This window comes from Oncorhynchus kisutch, linkage group LG8 (assembly GCF_002021735.2).
Source record: "Oncorhynchus kisutch isolate 150728-3 linkage group LG8, Okis_V2, whole genome shotgun sequence".
In the NCBI taxonomy this organism is placed as follows: domain Eukaryota; kingdom Metazoa; phylum Chordata; class Actinopteri; order Salmoniformes; family Salmonidae; genus Oncorhynchus; species Oncorhynchus kisutch.
Window position 1 is genome coordinate 78,732,013 of NC_034181.2, and position 16,422 is coordinate 78,748,434.

At 45.1% G+C, this 16,422-nt stretch overlaps 1 protein-coding gene across 4 annotated transcripts in view; it reads right to left on the bottom strand.

The window, feature by feature from the left end:
- trpm7 (transient receptor potential cation channel, subfamily M, member 7) overlaps positions 1-16,422 on the bottom strand; it is an 87,059-nt gene that overhangs the window by 18,900 nt on the left and 51,737 nt on the right. For 3 of the 4 annotated variants that reach the window (XM_031831300.1, XM_031831299.1, XM_031831301.1), the window contains exons 19-26: positions 15,412-15,555; positions 13,542-13,670; positions 12,864-13,115; positions 6,656-6,830; positions 3,175-3,307; positions 2,848-3,032; positions 2,393-2,525; positions 1,455-2,236 (exon numbers count right to left, since the gene is read on the bottom strand). In XM_031831300.1, the coding sequence (XP_031687160.1) occupies positions 1,455-2,236; positions 2,393-2,525; positions 2,848-3,032; positions 3,175-3,307; positions 6,656-6,830; positions 12,864-13,115; positions 13,542-13,670; positions 15,412-15,555 (1,933 nt within the window). Of the gene's footprint in view, positions 1-1,454; positions 2,237-2,392; positions 2,526-2,847; positions 3,033-3,174; positions 3,308-6,655; positions 6,831-12,863; positions 13,116-13,475; positions 13,671-15,411; positions 15,556-16,422 lie in introns of those variants that run through there. The other variant, XR_004210913.1, reaches the window with a different exon arrangement.

The following is a 16,422-nucleotide window of genomic DNA, read 5'->3' on the forward strand; positions in this document are numbered from 1 at the left end:
TCCAGAGATTTGAGACTGGGACGGAGGTTCGCCTTCCAGCAGGACAATGACCCTAAGCATACTGCTAAAGCAACACTCGAGTGGTTTAAGGGGAAACATCTTAATGTTTTGGAATGGCCTTAGTCAAAGCCCAGACCTCAATCCAATTGAGAATCTGTGGTATGACTTAAAGATTGCTGTACATCAGCGGAACCCATCCAACTTGAAGGAGCTGGAGCAGTTTTGCCTTGAAGAATGGGCACAAAAAAAATAAAAAAAATAAAAAAAGAACATCGCAGTTACTAGATGTGCCAAGCTTATAGAAACATACCCCAAGAGACTTGCAACTAATTGCTGCAAAAGATGGCTCTACAAAGTATTGACTTTGGGGGGGGTGAATAGTTATGCACGCTCAAGTTCAATGGGTCTTATTTCTTGTTTGTTTCACAATAAAAAATATTTTGCATCTTCAAAGTGGTAGGCATGTTGTGTAAATCAAATGATACAAACCCCCCAAAAATCTATTTTAATTCCAGGTTGTAAGGCAACAAAATAGGAAAAATGCCAAGGGGGGTGAATACTTTCGCAAGCCACTGTAAGGGTACCCCAGGTTTTTCTTTAAAGTTTGCAACCGTTTATTGACTGTTATCGAATGTGTATGTTTTACTGGCGAATGACAATGAGTTGTTGCTATGAGTTTATGAAGTCTATTGATTGAACATGATGGCATACTGATTGGTTTATTTTGAAGTCTTGATTGAGCATGGTGCCATATCAGGTTATGCTCAGGGTTTTTGAATTTTGAGAACACACCTGTGGTTATTTAATTTTAGTTAGACCCCATACCACCCCGTTAGACCCCTAACAACCATACTTCACCCTGGTTAGGAAAAGGTGTGTTACAGGTGAAAGGTAGAGTGTGATCTGAGATTTTCCCCACTGCCAACTCTGACTCAAACTCAAACCTCTGTCTCTGGTAGTTTCCCTGCTGTCACTTCTCAGGGGGGCTTCAGTCCTTCTTTCCCCCTGCTGAGGGGACCCTGGCTGGGCCATGGGGCTTGAGGACCCCACCTCTCTGGTTCTACAGCCGCAGGGTCTCCTGGGCACCACTGCAGGGGCCAGGGCGCAGCCAGGGAGGGGGCTGTTCCTGTGAGCGTCAGCATGCGGCGAGGGTGCGGCCTGACGGGCGGTCTCAGGAGCCAACGGAAGCTCAGCATTTCTGCCCTGCCCATCCATCAGAACTCCTTCCGGTTTTCCCTCGTCATCGGAAAATGCCTCATTCACATATCCTTCTGCCCTCCCCTCCGCCCTCTCCCCTCCCTCACCCCTCCCCTCCTCCTCACCAGTTGCCTCCCGTTTCTCAATGGAAGCAGGCAAGCAAACGGGCAAGCAAATGTCAGAAGTCTTGGACACAACAACAACAGTGGGGTACACACAGCTAGTGCCCTCGTCTTTCTCCTCACAGTTATACTTACCAACAAACGCACCAAACTCTACAGCAAAGGCTGAGGTGGAAGCAGAGGTTCTGTCTTTGTCTGGCCCAACCAGGCTGAGTTCTGGGTGGCTGGAGACCGAGGGCTGGGAGGGGGTAGAGCTGACGTAGAAAGCAGCCCTAGCAGAGGGCACGCTGGGCAGGCTGGAGGGGCAGTCGGAGATGCCCACCTGCTCTGGACGGGTCAGCTGCCACTGGGTGAAGGAGTGGCCTCGTAGCCGCAGCTCTGGAGGACTGACAGTAGGGGGCGCCGGAGCTGGGCAGAGGGAGAAGGCACTGTGACTAGCACTGCCACCCGTGGAGGATCCAGCCTCTATAGCAGCAGTAGCTTGGTGCCCCAGCCCAGCCCAGTCTCCTCTCCGCTCTGGGGGACTGAGCGTCAGTGGCGGGTTTGGGTCCACCCCACTCCCAAACAGAGAATCAGCCATGTTGCCCCCCACCACCACCCCGGACACCTGGGGGAAGGAGGAACCAAAGTAGGCGCCCACGCTACGTTTGACCCCCTTGGATTGGGGGGTAGGGTCCTGGGGGGTGGGAGCCAGGCTGGGGGCAAAGTTTTTGGACAGACTGAGCTCCCTGGTGATCTGGTTATGGACCTTGCTGGCTTCAGAGGCCCTCTGGGCGGTCAGGGTCTTCAGGGTGTCCACGGTCAGAGCTGACAGGTCCTGAAGGTGGCCGATCTGAGAGTCCAGCGTGTGGAGGGAACGCTTGATGAAGTTCACTCTATTACCGACCTCCTTCAGCTGGATACACATGGTCTCAACCCTGAGGAGAGAAAGGAGAAACACATCCATGTTGCCACAGAGTTCAATATTCAATTAACCTCCTAATCCTCTTATGTTATATATACACTATAACTGTTACTGTCAGCGCAAGGGTCAAATAAAAACTGGGGTGAATGGTAACTAATGTAACAGTTACCTGTCTGATGTGAGGCGGATGCGCTCATCGCTCCCTGAGTGGAACTGGTCGTTTTTCTCATGGAAGTACGTCTCCACACACTGCTCCTCAAAGTCATGGAGCTTCTTCTGATCCTCCTCCGTTAGAAACAACTCTGGAGGGAGGAAGGTAGGGAAGGAAGGAAAGATGGGGAGATGGGAAGGGAGAGGATGAAGAGCTTTCTAGTTTCAACAAGGCATTTCACCTCTTTTACAGATCAACATAACTACTAGTACACATTTTCAAATAAGTTATTGTAGCTGCATATATTTTTACTGATAAACTAGAGATCCCAGAGACACCTATACATTTTATAGTCTGTTCATACACTACTGGTGTCCCCCAGAGCTCAGTACTAGGGCCTCTCTTGTTCTCTCTGATCACCAAGTGGTTCTGTCATATCCGCATTTTAGAGCGATAAATGGTAGTTCCCGTACTTGGTCCGTAAGAGTGACTGTCCTTCTTCCTCTTGTGACAGATGCAGGAGAAGAAAGAGACTAGGTGGGAGAGGAGGATGAGGGGAGGAGGGAGGACTGGCTTCTCATGGTAGGCCATGACGAAATGATACCTCTGGTACTTCCATACCAGATTACTGATTGACATCACTTGGAGGTACACATTACTGAGGAGAAGAGAGAGATGGCAAAAATAGATATAGACAGTGATGTAGAAAATTGGGGAAAAACAATGTTATTAATGAATAATGAGAATAGTATTGTCACAGAACAGCGCTCTGTGGAACACCATTTTGTGTGTAGTCTTACTTGAAGAAGGCGATGAGAAGGTTAACTATCAATATGTATTGGACAAAGAGGTAGACTGCTTGTAGGAAAGGAGTGATCCACACTGAAGTGGAGCACAGGGATTTCACATTCGTATCAGTATTATTGGCACACACTGTGGAGAGAGGGGACTGGGTCAGAGAAACACACACGGTGTTTCACACATCCCAACACAAATAACACACACATCCCAAACAACACACAGTGACAAGTGTAGATCATTCACACACACCTCTAAACTCCAAGCACTGGTTTTGTACAGCCAAATTAAGCTTTCTACTGTCTTTGTCTCTCCAGATTTTTTTGTTTTTGTCTAGGAGTAAACAATTTGGGTCAGTAAAACCAGCGACTACCATCTAATTTGTAGAATAACATTTCATTATACTGCACAGTATCTACTGCTACTGTATACATTCTGCTCTATATATCAACAGGTAGTCTCTTCCCACAGCCGCTGTATCTCCCACACAACTGTGGTGGAGCTCCCTGAGTCTGATGAGCGAGACAGGTAGCTGCGACTACTATACAGTGAGGGAAAAAAGTATTTGATCCCCTGCTGATTTTGTACGTTTGCCCACTGACAAAGAAATGTTCAGTCTATAATTTTAATGTTAGGTTTATTTCAACAGTGAGACAGAATAAAAACAACAAAAATCCAGAAAAACGCATGTCAAAAATGTTATAAATTGATTTGCATTTTTGTGTGTTTTTTTGGTTGAACTCTTCTCCCCAATTTCGTGGTATACAATTGTTAGTAGCTACTATCTTGTCTCATCACTACAACTCCCGTACGGGCTCGGGAGAGACGAAGGTCGAAAGTCATGCGTCCTCCGATACACAACCCAACCAAGCCGCACTGCTTCTTAACACAGCGCGCATCCAACCCGGAAGCCAGCCGCACCAATGTGTGGGAGGAAACACCGTGCACCTGGCGACCTTGGTTAGCGCGCACTGCGCCCGGCCCGCCACAGGAGTCGCTGGTGCGCGATGAGACAAGGATATCCATACCGGCCTAACCCGGACGACGCTAGGCCAATTGTGCCTCGCCCCACTGACCTCCCGGTCGCGATCGGTTGCGATAGAGAGCCTGGGCGCGAACCTAGGGTCTCTAGTGGCACAGAGCCCTTAACCACTGCACCACCCAGGAGGACTGATTTGCATTTTAATGAGGGAAATAAGTATTTGACCCCTCTGCAAAACATGACTTAGTACTTGGTGGAAAACCCCTTGTGTCTTGTAGTTGGCCACCAGGTTTGCACACATCTCAGGAGGGATTTTGGCCCACTCCTCTTTGCAGATCTTCTCCAAATCATTAAGGTTTCGAGGCTGACGTTTGGCAACTCGAACCTTCAGCTCCCTCCACAGATTTTCTATGGGATTAAGGTCTGGAGACTGGCTAGGCCACTCCAGGACCTTCATGTGCTTCTTCTTGAGCCACTCCTTTGTTGCCTTTGCTGTGTGTTTTGAGTCATTGTCATGCTGGAATACCAATCCACGACACATTTTCAATGCCCTGGCTGAGGGAAGGAGGTTCTCACCCAAGATTTGACGGCACATGGCCCCGTCCATCGTCCCTTTGATGCGGTGAAGTTGTCCTGTCCCATTAGCAGAAAAACACCCCCAAAGCATAATGTTTCCACCTCCATGTTTGACGGTGGGGATGGTGTTCTTGGGGTCATAGGCAGCATTCCTCCTCCCAAACACGGCGAGTTGAGTTGATGCCAAAGAGCTCCATTTTGGTCTCATCTGACCACAACACTTTAACCCAGTTGTCCTCTGAATCATATGTTCATTGGCAAACTTCAGACGGGCATGTATATGTGCTTTCTTGAGTAGGGGGACCTTGCGGGCGCTGCAGGATTTCAGTCCTTCATGGCGTAGCGTGTTACCAATTGTTTTCTTGATGACTATGGTCTCAGCTGCCTTGAGATCATTCACAAGATCCTCCCGTGTAGTTCTGGGCTGATTCCTCACCGTTCTCATGATCAATGCTACTCCACGAGGTGAGATCTTGCATGGAGCCCCAGGCCGAGGGAGATTGACAGTTCTTTTGTGTTTCTTCCATTTGCAAATAATTGCACCAACTGTTGTCACCTTCTAACCAAGCTACTTGGCGATGGTCTTGTAGCCCATTCCAGCCTTGTGTCGGTCTACAATCTTGTCCCTGACATCCTTGGAGAGCTCTTTGGTCTTGGCCATGGTTGAGAGTTTGGAATCTGATTGATTGATTGATTGCTTCTGTGGACAGGTGTCTTTTTATACAGGTAACAAACTGAGATTAGGAACACTCCCTTTGAGAGTGTGCTCCTAATCTCAGCTCGTTACCTGTATAAAAAGACACCTGGGAGACAGAAATACTTATTTCCCTCATTAAAATGCAAATCAATTTATAACATTTTTGACATGCGTTTTTCTGGATTTTTTTGTTGTTATTCTGTCTCTCACTGTTCAAATACACCTACCATTGAAATTATAGACGGATCATTTCTTTGTCAGTGGGAAAATGTACAAAATCAGCAGGGGATCAAACACCTTTTTCCCCTCACTGTATATTACACAATGGATCTTCTGTAAATATCATTACTCAATATCATAAACACACCATCTCAAATGTGCACTATGCAGCAAATCTGAATGTCACTTAGTCTCGCAATTATGTCAATAGGAGACTAAGTGAAAAGTTCCCTTAACTGGAAGTTAAGAATTATCCCCATGTGTACAACAATGTTTACCGATATATGATCCCTGTTTGGTTTGTCATGTCACAGGCTTCTGTATATAACAGAATGGGCTCTTCTCTGGTAAGTTCACAGATCATCTTTAATCACAGATTTTTTGGAAAGATAAAACTATGGAAAACTGCAAAAGTGTTCCTACAGCTCTCAAAAACATTGCTGCCCTGAATTTAGCAGGGTTTAAGTAGAGAGACTACTTTCTGGAGGACAGTGTCATGCTGACTCCCATGTTTACTCAAACTACAGTGTAGGATACGCCATTTTGAAACTCTGAGCCTGTACTTTAAGCAAATCACTTACATTTGACATGCCTCAAGAGAAATCTGGACCCAATAATCTAAACTAAAGCCCTGATTGGTTAAAAGCTGCTGTTCTCTACCATTGGTGGCTATACCTCCCCTAACAGGGGCCGACTGGCTGTGTCCTCAATCAACTCCTAGCCCCTACCTCCTAAGGACTTGATTACTTATGAAAGAACTGGATAGGCATAGTAAAACATATGCATATCCAACCAAGGGTCTAGGGTCTCATTCTGTACTCTAAATCAAAATCATTTAAACACAGCGACTGTGTGAGGTGACTGTGTGGTGCGTTGCAGGACACGTTGATTAGACCAAACCTGGGTTTTTGATTGATTTCCAGTGCTAATCAGCTTCTCATGCCGTGGTGAGAATCCTTAAGAAAACTCTTACCATCGTAGTCGTTTATACCAGGCTCGTCTTCCTTACCGTCAATTTCATACGCATACACTTCCCCGTACATCATCCAGTACGGCTGGAAGACCACATCTTTGAGCAGCGTCCAACTGGGCTCCTCATTTGGGTACAGGATGGCTTTCCGCGGCACGCCATAACTCAACAACACCACCGCCATGATCACCACAATATAAAACATATTGGCCACCTAGAGGAATAATATGTATATTACATACACACATTACAGGATGGCTTTCTGGGGTATGCCATAACGCAACACCAGCGCCACCTAGAGGAATATATACATTATCACAACAATACAAAACAGCTATCTGTATGACTAGAGACATTACCACCACTATATTAAGGGCATGTGCATGCAGTTAACCAGGTCTAAGTTCTGAGAATAAACGTCCAAGTTCCTGGGAAATACTGAATTTCCGGACTCACAGCTACGGCGCCTCAGAATGAACAGAACTGGTGCTGGATCCCCGTAGTCTATCAAAACATGTTGTTGATAGTAGACATTACTGCCACTATGTAAAACATATTGTTGATATATAGAGGTTACTGCCACTATGTAAAACATATTGATATATAGAGGTAACTGCCACTATGTAAAACATGTTGATATAGAGGTAACTGCCACCATGTAAAACATGTTGATATATAGAGGTAACTGCCACCATGTAAAACATGTTGATATATAGAGGTAACTGCCACTATGTAAAACATGTTGATATATAGAGGTAACTGCCACTATGTAAAACATGTTGATATATAGAGGTAACTGCCACTATGTAAAACATGTTGATATATAGGAGGTAACTGCCACTATGTAAAACATGTTGATATATAGAGGTAACTGCCACCATGTAAAACATGTTGATATAGAGGTAACTGCCACCATGTAAAACATGTTGATATATAGGAGGTAACTGCCACTATGTAAAACATGTTGATATATAGGAGGTAACTGCCACTATGTAAAACATGTTGATATATAGAGGTAACTGCCACTATGTAAAACATGTTGATATATAGAGGTAACTGCCACTATGTAAAACATGTTGATATATAGAGGTAACTGCCACTATGTAAAACATGTTGATATATAGAGGTAACTGCCACTATGTAAAACATGTTGATATATAGAGGTAACTGCCACTATGTAAAACATGTTGATATATAGAGGTAACTGCCACTATGTAAAACATGTTGATATATAGAGGTAACTGCCACTATGTAAAACATGTTGATATATAGGAGGTAACTGCCACTATGTAAAACATGTTGATATATAGGAGGTAACTGCCACTATGTAAAACATGTTGATATATAGGAGGTAACTGCCACTATGTAAAACATGTTGATATATAGAGGTAACTGCCACTATGTAAAACATGTTGATATATAGAGGTAACTGCCAAATTAAAAGGAAACACTTGGGTAAATGAGGGATACAACGTATATTGAAAGCAGGTGCTCCCACACAGGTGTGGTTCCTGAGTTAATTAAGCTATTAACATCCAAATAAAAATGCCCAGTTGCCAATTAGGGGTCTCAAATGAGCATAGGAGAGGGGGGGGGGTTTAAAGGGTGTGTCTCAGTCACCAGATCTCAACCCAATTGAACATAAATGTGAGATTCTGGAACGGCACCTGAGTCAATGTTTTCCATCAACAAAACACCATTCTAGCTCCAACAGGGCAGTAAAATCTAGAAATACAATACAGACACACAAAAGTTTCTCTCAATACTTTGTCATATACCCTTTGTTGACAATGACAGAGGTCAAACATTTTCTGTAAGTCTTCGCAAGGTTTTCACACACTGTTGCTGGTATTTTGTCCCATTCCTCCATGCAGATCTCCTCTAGAGCAGTGATGTTTTGGGGTTGTTGCTGGGCAACACGGACTTTCAACTCCCTCCAAAGATTTTCTATGGGGTTGAGATCTGGAGACTGGCTAGGCCACTCCAGGACCTTACAAAGCCACTCCTTCGTTGCCCGGGCGGTGTGTTTCGGATCATTGTCATGCTGAAAGACCCAGCCACGTTTCATCTTCAATGCCCTTGCTGATGGAAGGAGGTTTTCACTCAATCTCACGATACATGGCCCCATTCATTCTTTCCTTTACACGGATCAGTCGTCCTGGTCCCTTTGCAGAAAAACAGCCCCAAAGCATGATTTTTCCAACCCCATGCTTCACAGTAGGCCTGGTGTTCTTTGGATGCAACTCAGCATTCTTTGTCCTCCAAACACGACGAGTTGAGTTTTTACCAAAAAGTTATATTTTGTTTTCATCTGACCATATGACATTCTCCCAATCTTCTTCTGGATCATCCAAATGCTCTCTAGCAAACTTCAGACGGGCCCGGACATGTACTGGCTGCAGGGGGACACATCTGGCACTGCAGAATTTGAGTCCCTGGTGGTGTAGTGTGTTACTGATGGTAGGCTTTGTTACTTTGGTCCCAGCTCTCTGCAGGTCATTCACTAGGTCCCCCCGTGTGGTTCTGGGATTTTTGCTCACCGTTTTTGTGATCATTTTGACCCCGCGGGGTGAGATCTTGCGTGGAGCCCCAGATCGAGGGAGATTATCAGTGGTCTTGTATGTCTTCCATTTCCTAATAATTTCTCCCACAGTTGATTTCTTCAAACGAAGCTGCTTACCTATTGCAGATTCAGTCTTCCCAGCCTGGTGCAGGTCTACAATTTTGTTTCTGGTGTCCTTTGACAGCTCTTTGGTCTTGGCCATAGTGGAGTTTGGAGTGTGACTGTTTGAGGTTGTGGACAGGTGTCTTTTATACTGATAACAAGTTCAAACAGGTGCCATTAATACAGGTAACAAGTGGAGGGCAGAGTAGCCTCTTAAAGAAGAAGTTACAGGTCTGTGAGAGCCAGAAATCTTGCTTGTTTGTAGGTGAACAAATACTTATTTGCAAATAAATTCATAAAAAAATCCTAAAATGTGAATCTCTGGATATTTTTTCTTCTCATTTTGTCTGTCATAGTTGAAGTGTACCTATGATGAAAATTACAGGCCTCTCATCTTTTTAAGTGGGAGAACTTGCACAATTGGTGGCTGACTAAATAATTTTTTGCCTCACTGTACATATAAAATGGGTAGAGCTCCTCTCACTAAATTGATCACTAACATTTTGAAGCTGAGCCATTTGCTCGTGCTCTGCTACGCAGCACAGTCATATCTGACTAAGATCATAACATGGTGTCAGAAGTGCTTCAACCTTGTCAAATATATACTACAGGAGAGATTATTTCAGAGAAAATACTGTTCCTTGATGTTTGTCAGAGTTTAGAGTGATGAAACGCAGCTAATTGTTCTCTTCATTGAGCAGAGCAGCCCAAGTGGAGCCATTGCTATGGATACTTAGAGTACATGCAGAGTGAGATTTGCGCAGGGAGTGAGTGACAGAGACGAGCAGCTAAGGGATTTACTAAACGGAAGAAGTTATTTCTGGTTTTGGGCAGGGCCGGCTCTTAATTTGGCAGAAGCAAATCGGGCCTGGGTAGGGTAAGGCCTGAACGTCACGGACATGGGTAGGGTTTGGACTTCAGATGAATGCCTGTGCAGGGCTCTAAAAGTGGATAAAAACAGTATGTAAACATTGTTAAAGTGACTGGTGTTCAATGTCTCTATATGTTGGTGTTTTCTTTATTTCGGCAGTTACCTGTACATTGTCAGCTCTGTACATAATATAAATGTAATCGTAATAGACAATTGAATTGACAACTCAATTGTAATAAATATTGACATTATCATCACTATATAAAATATGTTGATGAACATAATCCCTGATATATAAAAAATGTTAGATATAAATTGAAATGTTAGCATTGAAACGCCAGCCACCCTAGTCGACTGTTCTCTCTGCTATCGCACGGCAAGCGGTACCGGAGCGCCAAGTCGAGGTCCAAAAGGCTTCTTAACAGCTTCCCCCACCAAGCCATAAGACTCCTGAACAGCTAATCAAAGGGCTACCCAGACCCCTCTTTATGCTGCTGCTACTCTCAGTTTATAATCTATGCATAGGCACTTTAACTCTACCTACATACACATAAACTCAGAAAAAAAAGAAAAGAAACGTCCTTTTTCAGGACCCTGTCTTTCAAAGATAATTAGTACAAATCCAAATAACTTCACAGATCTTCATTGTAAAGGTTTAAACACTGTTTCCCATGATTGTTCAATGAACCATAACAATTAATGAACAAGCTCCTCTGGAACGGTCGTTAAGACACTAACAACTTACAGACGGTAGGCAATTAAGGTCACAGTTATGAAAACTTAGGACACTAAAGAGGCCTTTCAACTGACTGAAAAACACCAAAAAGAAAGATGCCCCAGGTCCCTGCTCATCTGCGTGAACGTGCCTTAGGCAAGCTGCGAGGAGGCATGAGGACTGCAGATGTGGCCAGAGCAATAAATTGCAATGTCGGTACTATGAGACACCTAAGACAGCGCTACAGGGAGACAGGACCAACAGCTGATCATCCTCGCAGTGACAGACCACGTGTAACAACACCTGCACAGGATCGGTACATCCAAACATCACACCTGCGGGACAGGTACAGGATGGCAACAACAACTGCCCGAGTTACACCAGGAACACACAATCCTTCCATCAGTGCTCAGACTGTCCGCAATAAGCTGGACTGAGGCCTTGTAGGCCTGTTGAAAGGAAGGTCCTCACCAGACATCACCGGCAACAACGTCGCCTACGGGCACAAACCCACTGTCGCTGGACCAGACAGGACTGGCAAAAAGTGATCGTCACTGAGGATGTGCGTTACAGGGAAGACATCCTCCTCCCTCATGTGGTACTCTTCCTGCAGGCTCATCCTGACATGACCCTCCAGCATGACAATGCCACCAACCACACTGCTCGTTCTGTGTGTGATTTCATGCAGGACAGGAATGTCAGTGTTCTGCCATGGCCAGCGCAGAGCCCGGATCTCAATCCCATTGAGCAAGTCTGGAACCTGTTGGATCGGAGGGTGAGGGCCATTCCCCCCAGAAATGTCCGGGAACTTGTAGGTGCCTTGGTGGAAGAGTGGGGTAACATCTCACAGCAAGGACTGGCAACTCTGGTGAGGAGGAGATGAGGAACAGATGCACTGCAGTACTAAATGCAGCTGGTGGCCACACCAGATACTGACTGTTACTTTTGATTTTGACCCACCCTTTGTTCAGGGAAACATTATTCCATTTCTGTTAGGCACATGTCTGTGGAAATTGTTCAGTTTATGTCTCGGTTGTTGAATCTTGTTATGTTCATACAAATATTTACACATGCTAAGTTTGCTGAAAATAAAAGCAGTTGACAGTGAGAGGACGTTTCTTTTTTTGTTTATTACCTCAATTAACCGGTGCCCCCGCACATTGACTCTGTACCTGTACCCCCTGTATATAGCCTCCACATTGACTCTGTACCGGTACCCCCTGTATAAAGCCTCCACATTGACTCTGTACCGGTACTCCCTGTATAAAGCCTCCACATTGACTCTGTACCGGTACTCCCTGTATAAAGCCTCCACATTGACTCTGTACCGGTACTCCCTGTATAAAGCCTCCACATTGACTCTGTACCGGTACTCCCTGTATAAAGCCTCCACATTGACTCTGTACCGGTACTCCCTGTATAAAGCCTCCACATTGACTCTGTACCGGTACCCCCTGTATATATCCTCCACATTGACTCTGTACCGGTACTCCCTGTATAAATCCTCCACATTGACTCTGTACTGGTACTCCCTGTATAAATCCTCCACATTGACTCTGTACTGGTACTCCCTGTATAAAGCCTCCACATTGACTCTGTACTGGTACTCCCTGTATATAGCCTCCACATTGACTCTGTACTGGTACTCCCTGTATAAAGCCTCCACATTGACTCTGTACTGGTACTCCCTGTATAAAGCCTCGCTGTTGTTATTTTACTGCTGCCATTTAATTATTTGTTACTTTAACTTTATTTTTTTCTACTTATCCATTTTTACTTAACACATTTTTCTTCTTAACTTCTTAAAGCATTGTTGATTAAGGGCTCGTAAGTAAGCATTTCACTGTAAGGTCTACCTACACCTGTTGTATTCAGCATTTCACTGTAAGGTCTACACCTGTTGTATTTGGCGCATGTGACAAATACAATTTGATTTGACACAGTTGAAGAACGAATTTGGATTAGTAAAGCATTAGGGGAAAAAAAGAACACTCACCATTTTACCGATCATCATCACATATGGTCCTGCTTGCTGGTTGACTGCCAGAATATCTAGGAGTCTCACATACCAGAAGATGATATTCAAGCAATACACAGTCCGGCCTGGGACAAGCACATCCTCTCCTCCGATCCTCAATCCAAAGCCCACAAAGAAGGTGACAATAGCCAGGAAGTCTGAGAGGTTAAAATAGTCACTGAACCAGACTTTAACCTTCTGGCTAATCTTCCCAGCTTCAGACATAAACATCTACAAAGAAAGATACAGAACAGACAATAGGACATGAGTGCATCCAGTGACCTGAGAGCTCAAATCAAATCAACAATGGAAACAAAGTGATAGAAATGGAGAAATATTCTATCAACGTGAATGTGGACTCAGTACTTCTCTGTTTAAACTGTCAACTAGAAGAATGAGCTTGTTTAAAGCAAATTGAACTAAACTAAATTGTATTGAATCCTCTGAGAGACAAAGATAGCTGGGTAAGTGTCTTGTCCTTCTCATACAGTCATAGGGTCCAATCCAAATGGCAAAAGCAGTGCACTATATAGCAAATCCGGTGCCAATTGGAACATAACCCTATTGATGTAGAGAGCAGGATTAGCGTACCTCTCGTATCTTCTCGATGGAACATAACCCTATTGATGTAGAGAGCAGGGAGCAGCATTAGCGTACCTCTCGTATCTTCTCGATGGCGGAGGTAAATATGTAGAGGATGACCACCCACTCTTGAGGAGACGGAAACTCGGGCATCCGGACCAGAACGACAAACGAGTAAAGCATCAGAAAACCCAGGTACGCCAGCTATCCAGGAGAAAACGCACACACACAATTATATTGACCCACAACACACACACAATTATCTTGACCCACAACACACACCTTTACACAGGCTATTATATTGACCCACAACACACACCTTTACATACCATACACAGGCTATTATATTACCCCACAACACACACCTTTACATACCATACACAGGCTATTATAGCCAGGAGACACACAACACACACATACACCTTAAAAAGGGTTATCAAGATACCAGTACCGCGATACTAGGAAGTAAGGAAGGAAAGGAAAAATGAAGCAGACTTAATTACTTGAGGAAAACAGTCCTAATGTTGGGAAAAAAACAGCCTTTGTCACTGAGTCACATTTGTTTATTTTGCAATCAATAGCACACACTGTTGTACAACAGCACCACAGAGTGAAGTCTGCTTGTGCTTGTTTTGGTATTGTAGTATTGTGATACCAGTATCGATACTGGTAACACACACTCTAATTACAGAAAGAACCAGGTAAGCGTAAAGCTGATTGAAAATGCTTCTTTATTGTTACTAAACCCTTGTCCAAGACAATGCCCAGGGCCCATATTTGAAGTGCCCCCCCCCCCGTCCATATAATCTTATTTATTTAAAATCTATATCAACCCTCCTCAAACCTTTTCTCAGAGACCCCCAGATATTCCATGTATTTGAACTATTCCAGAACTAGCACACCCGAATCAACTAGTTAACTTATCATCAAGCCCTCGACCAGGTAAAACCGGTGTGCTAGTTTAGGGCCGTTAAGAGGAGAGGTTTGAAAAAGTCTGATCTGTAGGGGTCATTATGACCTAAAAGGCTAAACTGATCCTATTACAGCAGTCCTACTTTGTTCCTGCTTTGTGACATACCCCCAGGTCTTTTTAGAGGTGAACACTGTGAGCCTGACTAGCGAAGCATGAAGTGAAGGAAACTACAGCATTCAACAACACCTCTCAGCCATTATACAGACCCACTTCCCCCACCCTAGACATCAGTCATTCTAACTATGGCCCGGGGGTTAGGTAGGGTGTGTGTGGCTGTTGGAGGGCCGTGACTAAACTGAGACTGATCAGTGTGGGGATCAGTGCTGACTGGGGCAGGCAGGGTTATTATGTGGAAGCAGAGATCATGATGTGACAGACATGCAGTGAGAGCTGGATCATTGTGTGGCAGGCAGCAGAATTATGTTGATGTTGATTGTGGGGTAGATGAGCATTGATCTGGGTACAGCAGATATAATTATGTTCAGGACTGTTCTACTGATGCTATCAGGACATGCAAATGAAGCCAGGGTACCTGGAACACCACCTGAGGGTACGTGTGTGTGTGTGTGTGTGTGTGGGAGGTAGAGCTCTGGAAAAGTACACACACGCCCCAGCCTCCCTCTGTCCTCTCAACATGAACACGTTTCATGTCAGCCCTCCCTGGTCTCAGAGTACACACACTGGTCAAGTGGTGCTCAGTTTTAGACCGTTACATTGCTTCTAAAAGGGAAATCTCCACCCACCCGGGGCACAAAGCGATTCAAAATGAACTCATCCACACACACTGGGCAGGATACAGGAAATATCCCACGAGGAGAAAGGAAACATCCCTTCCATTTAAGCTGCTTAGCGGCTCCACAGGGAAAACCTTGGTAGTCAGAACTCCGCTGTACCATTAAACATAGTAGGGCCCAGAGTGTCTGCTAGTCAGCTCACATGGAGGGGGTAGAGCCAGGGGCTAGCGATTCATACCGTGTTGAACCAGAATTTGACGATGGGGGCGTGGTAGAAGGCGTAGAACTTCCTGGTTAGAGGAAGTCTTCGGGAGCGGACCTGTGTCTCCGCCTCATCCTTCACCTCCACGTTGTCATCCACCTTCGCCTCCTGGAACACATCCTGGAGAAGAATCATGTTTAATAACACCTCTTTAATAGACTGTATAGACATGTATATGTCCATATATATACACATGCAGACTGAAAACAGACCACAGCACCAGAAATTAAGAAACCATGAATGAAGAGAGCACTGCAGTCCAACCCTCTCTCTCATATAGCTACCCCTCATAGCTAAATATCAGGACCCTCATAGCTAAATCCCAGGAGCCTCATAGCTACCCCTCATAGCTAAACCCCAGGACCCTCATTGCTACCCCTCATAGCTAAAACCCAGGATCATCATAGCTTCCCCTCATAGCTAAACCCCAGGACCCTCACAGCTTCCCCTCATAGCTAAACACAGGGACCATCATAGCTAAACCCCGGGATCATCATAGCTTCCCCTCATAGCTAAACCCCAGGACCCTCATAGCTTCCCCTCATAGCTAAACCCCGGGACCCTCATAGCTAAACCCCGGGATCATCATAGCTACCCCTCATAGCTAAACCCCGGGACCCTCATAGCTTCCCCTCATAGCTAAACCCCGGGACCCTCATAGCTTCCCCTCATAGCTAAACCCCGGTACCCTCATAGCTTCCCCTCATAGCTAAACCCCGGGATCATCATAGCTACCCCTCATAGCTAAACCCCGGGACCCTCATAGCTTCCCCTCATAGCTAAACCCCAGGAGCCTCATAGCTTCCCCTCATAGCTAAACCCCAGGACCCTCATTGCTACCCCTCATAGCTAAACCCCAGGATCATCTTAGCTTCGCCTCATAGCTAAATCCCAGGACCATCATAGCTTCCCCTCATAGCTAAACCCCGGGATCATCATAGCTTCCCCTCATAGCTAAACCCCGGGATCATCATAGCTTCCCCTCAT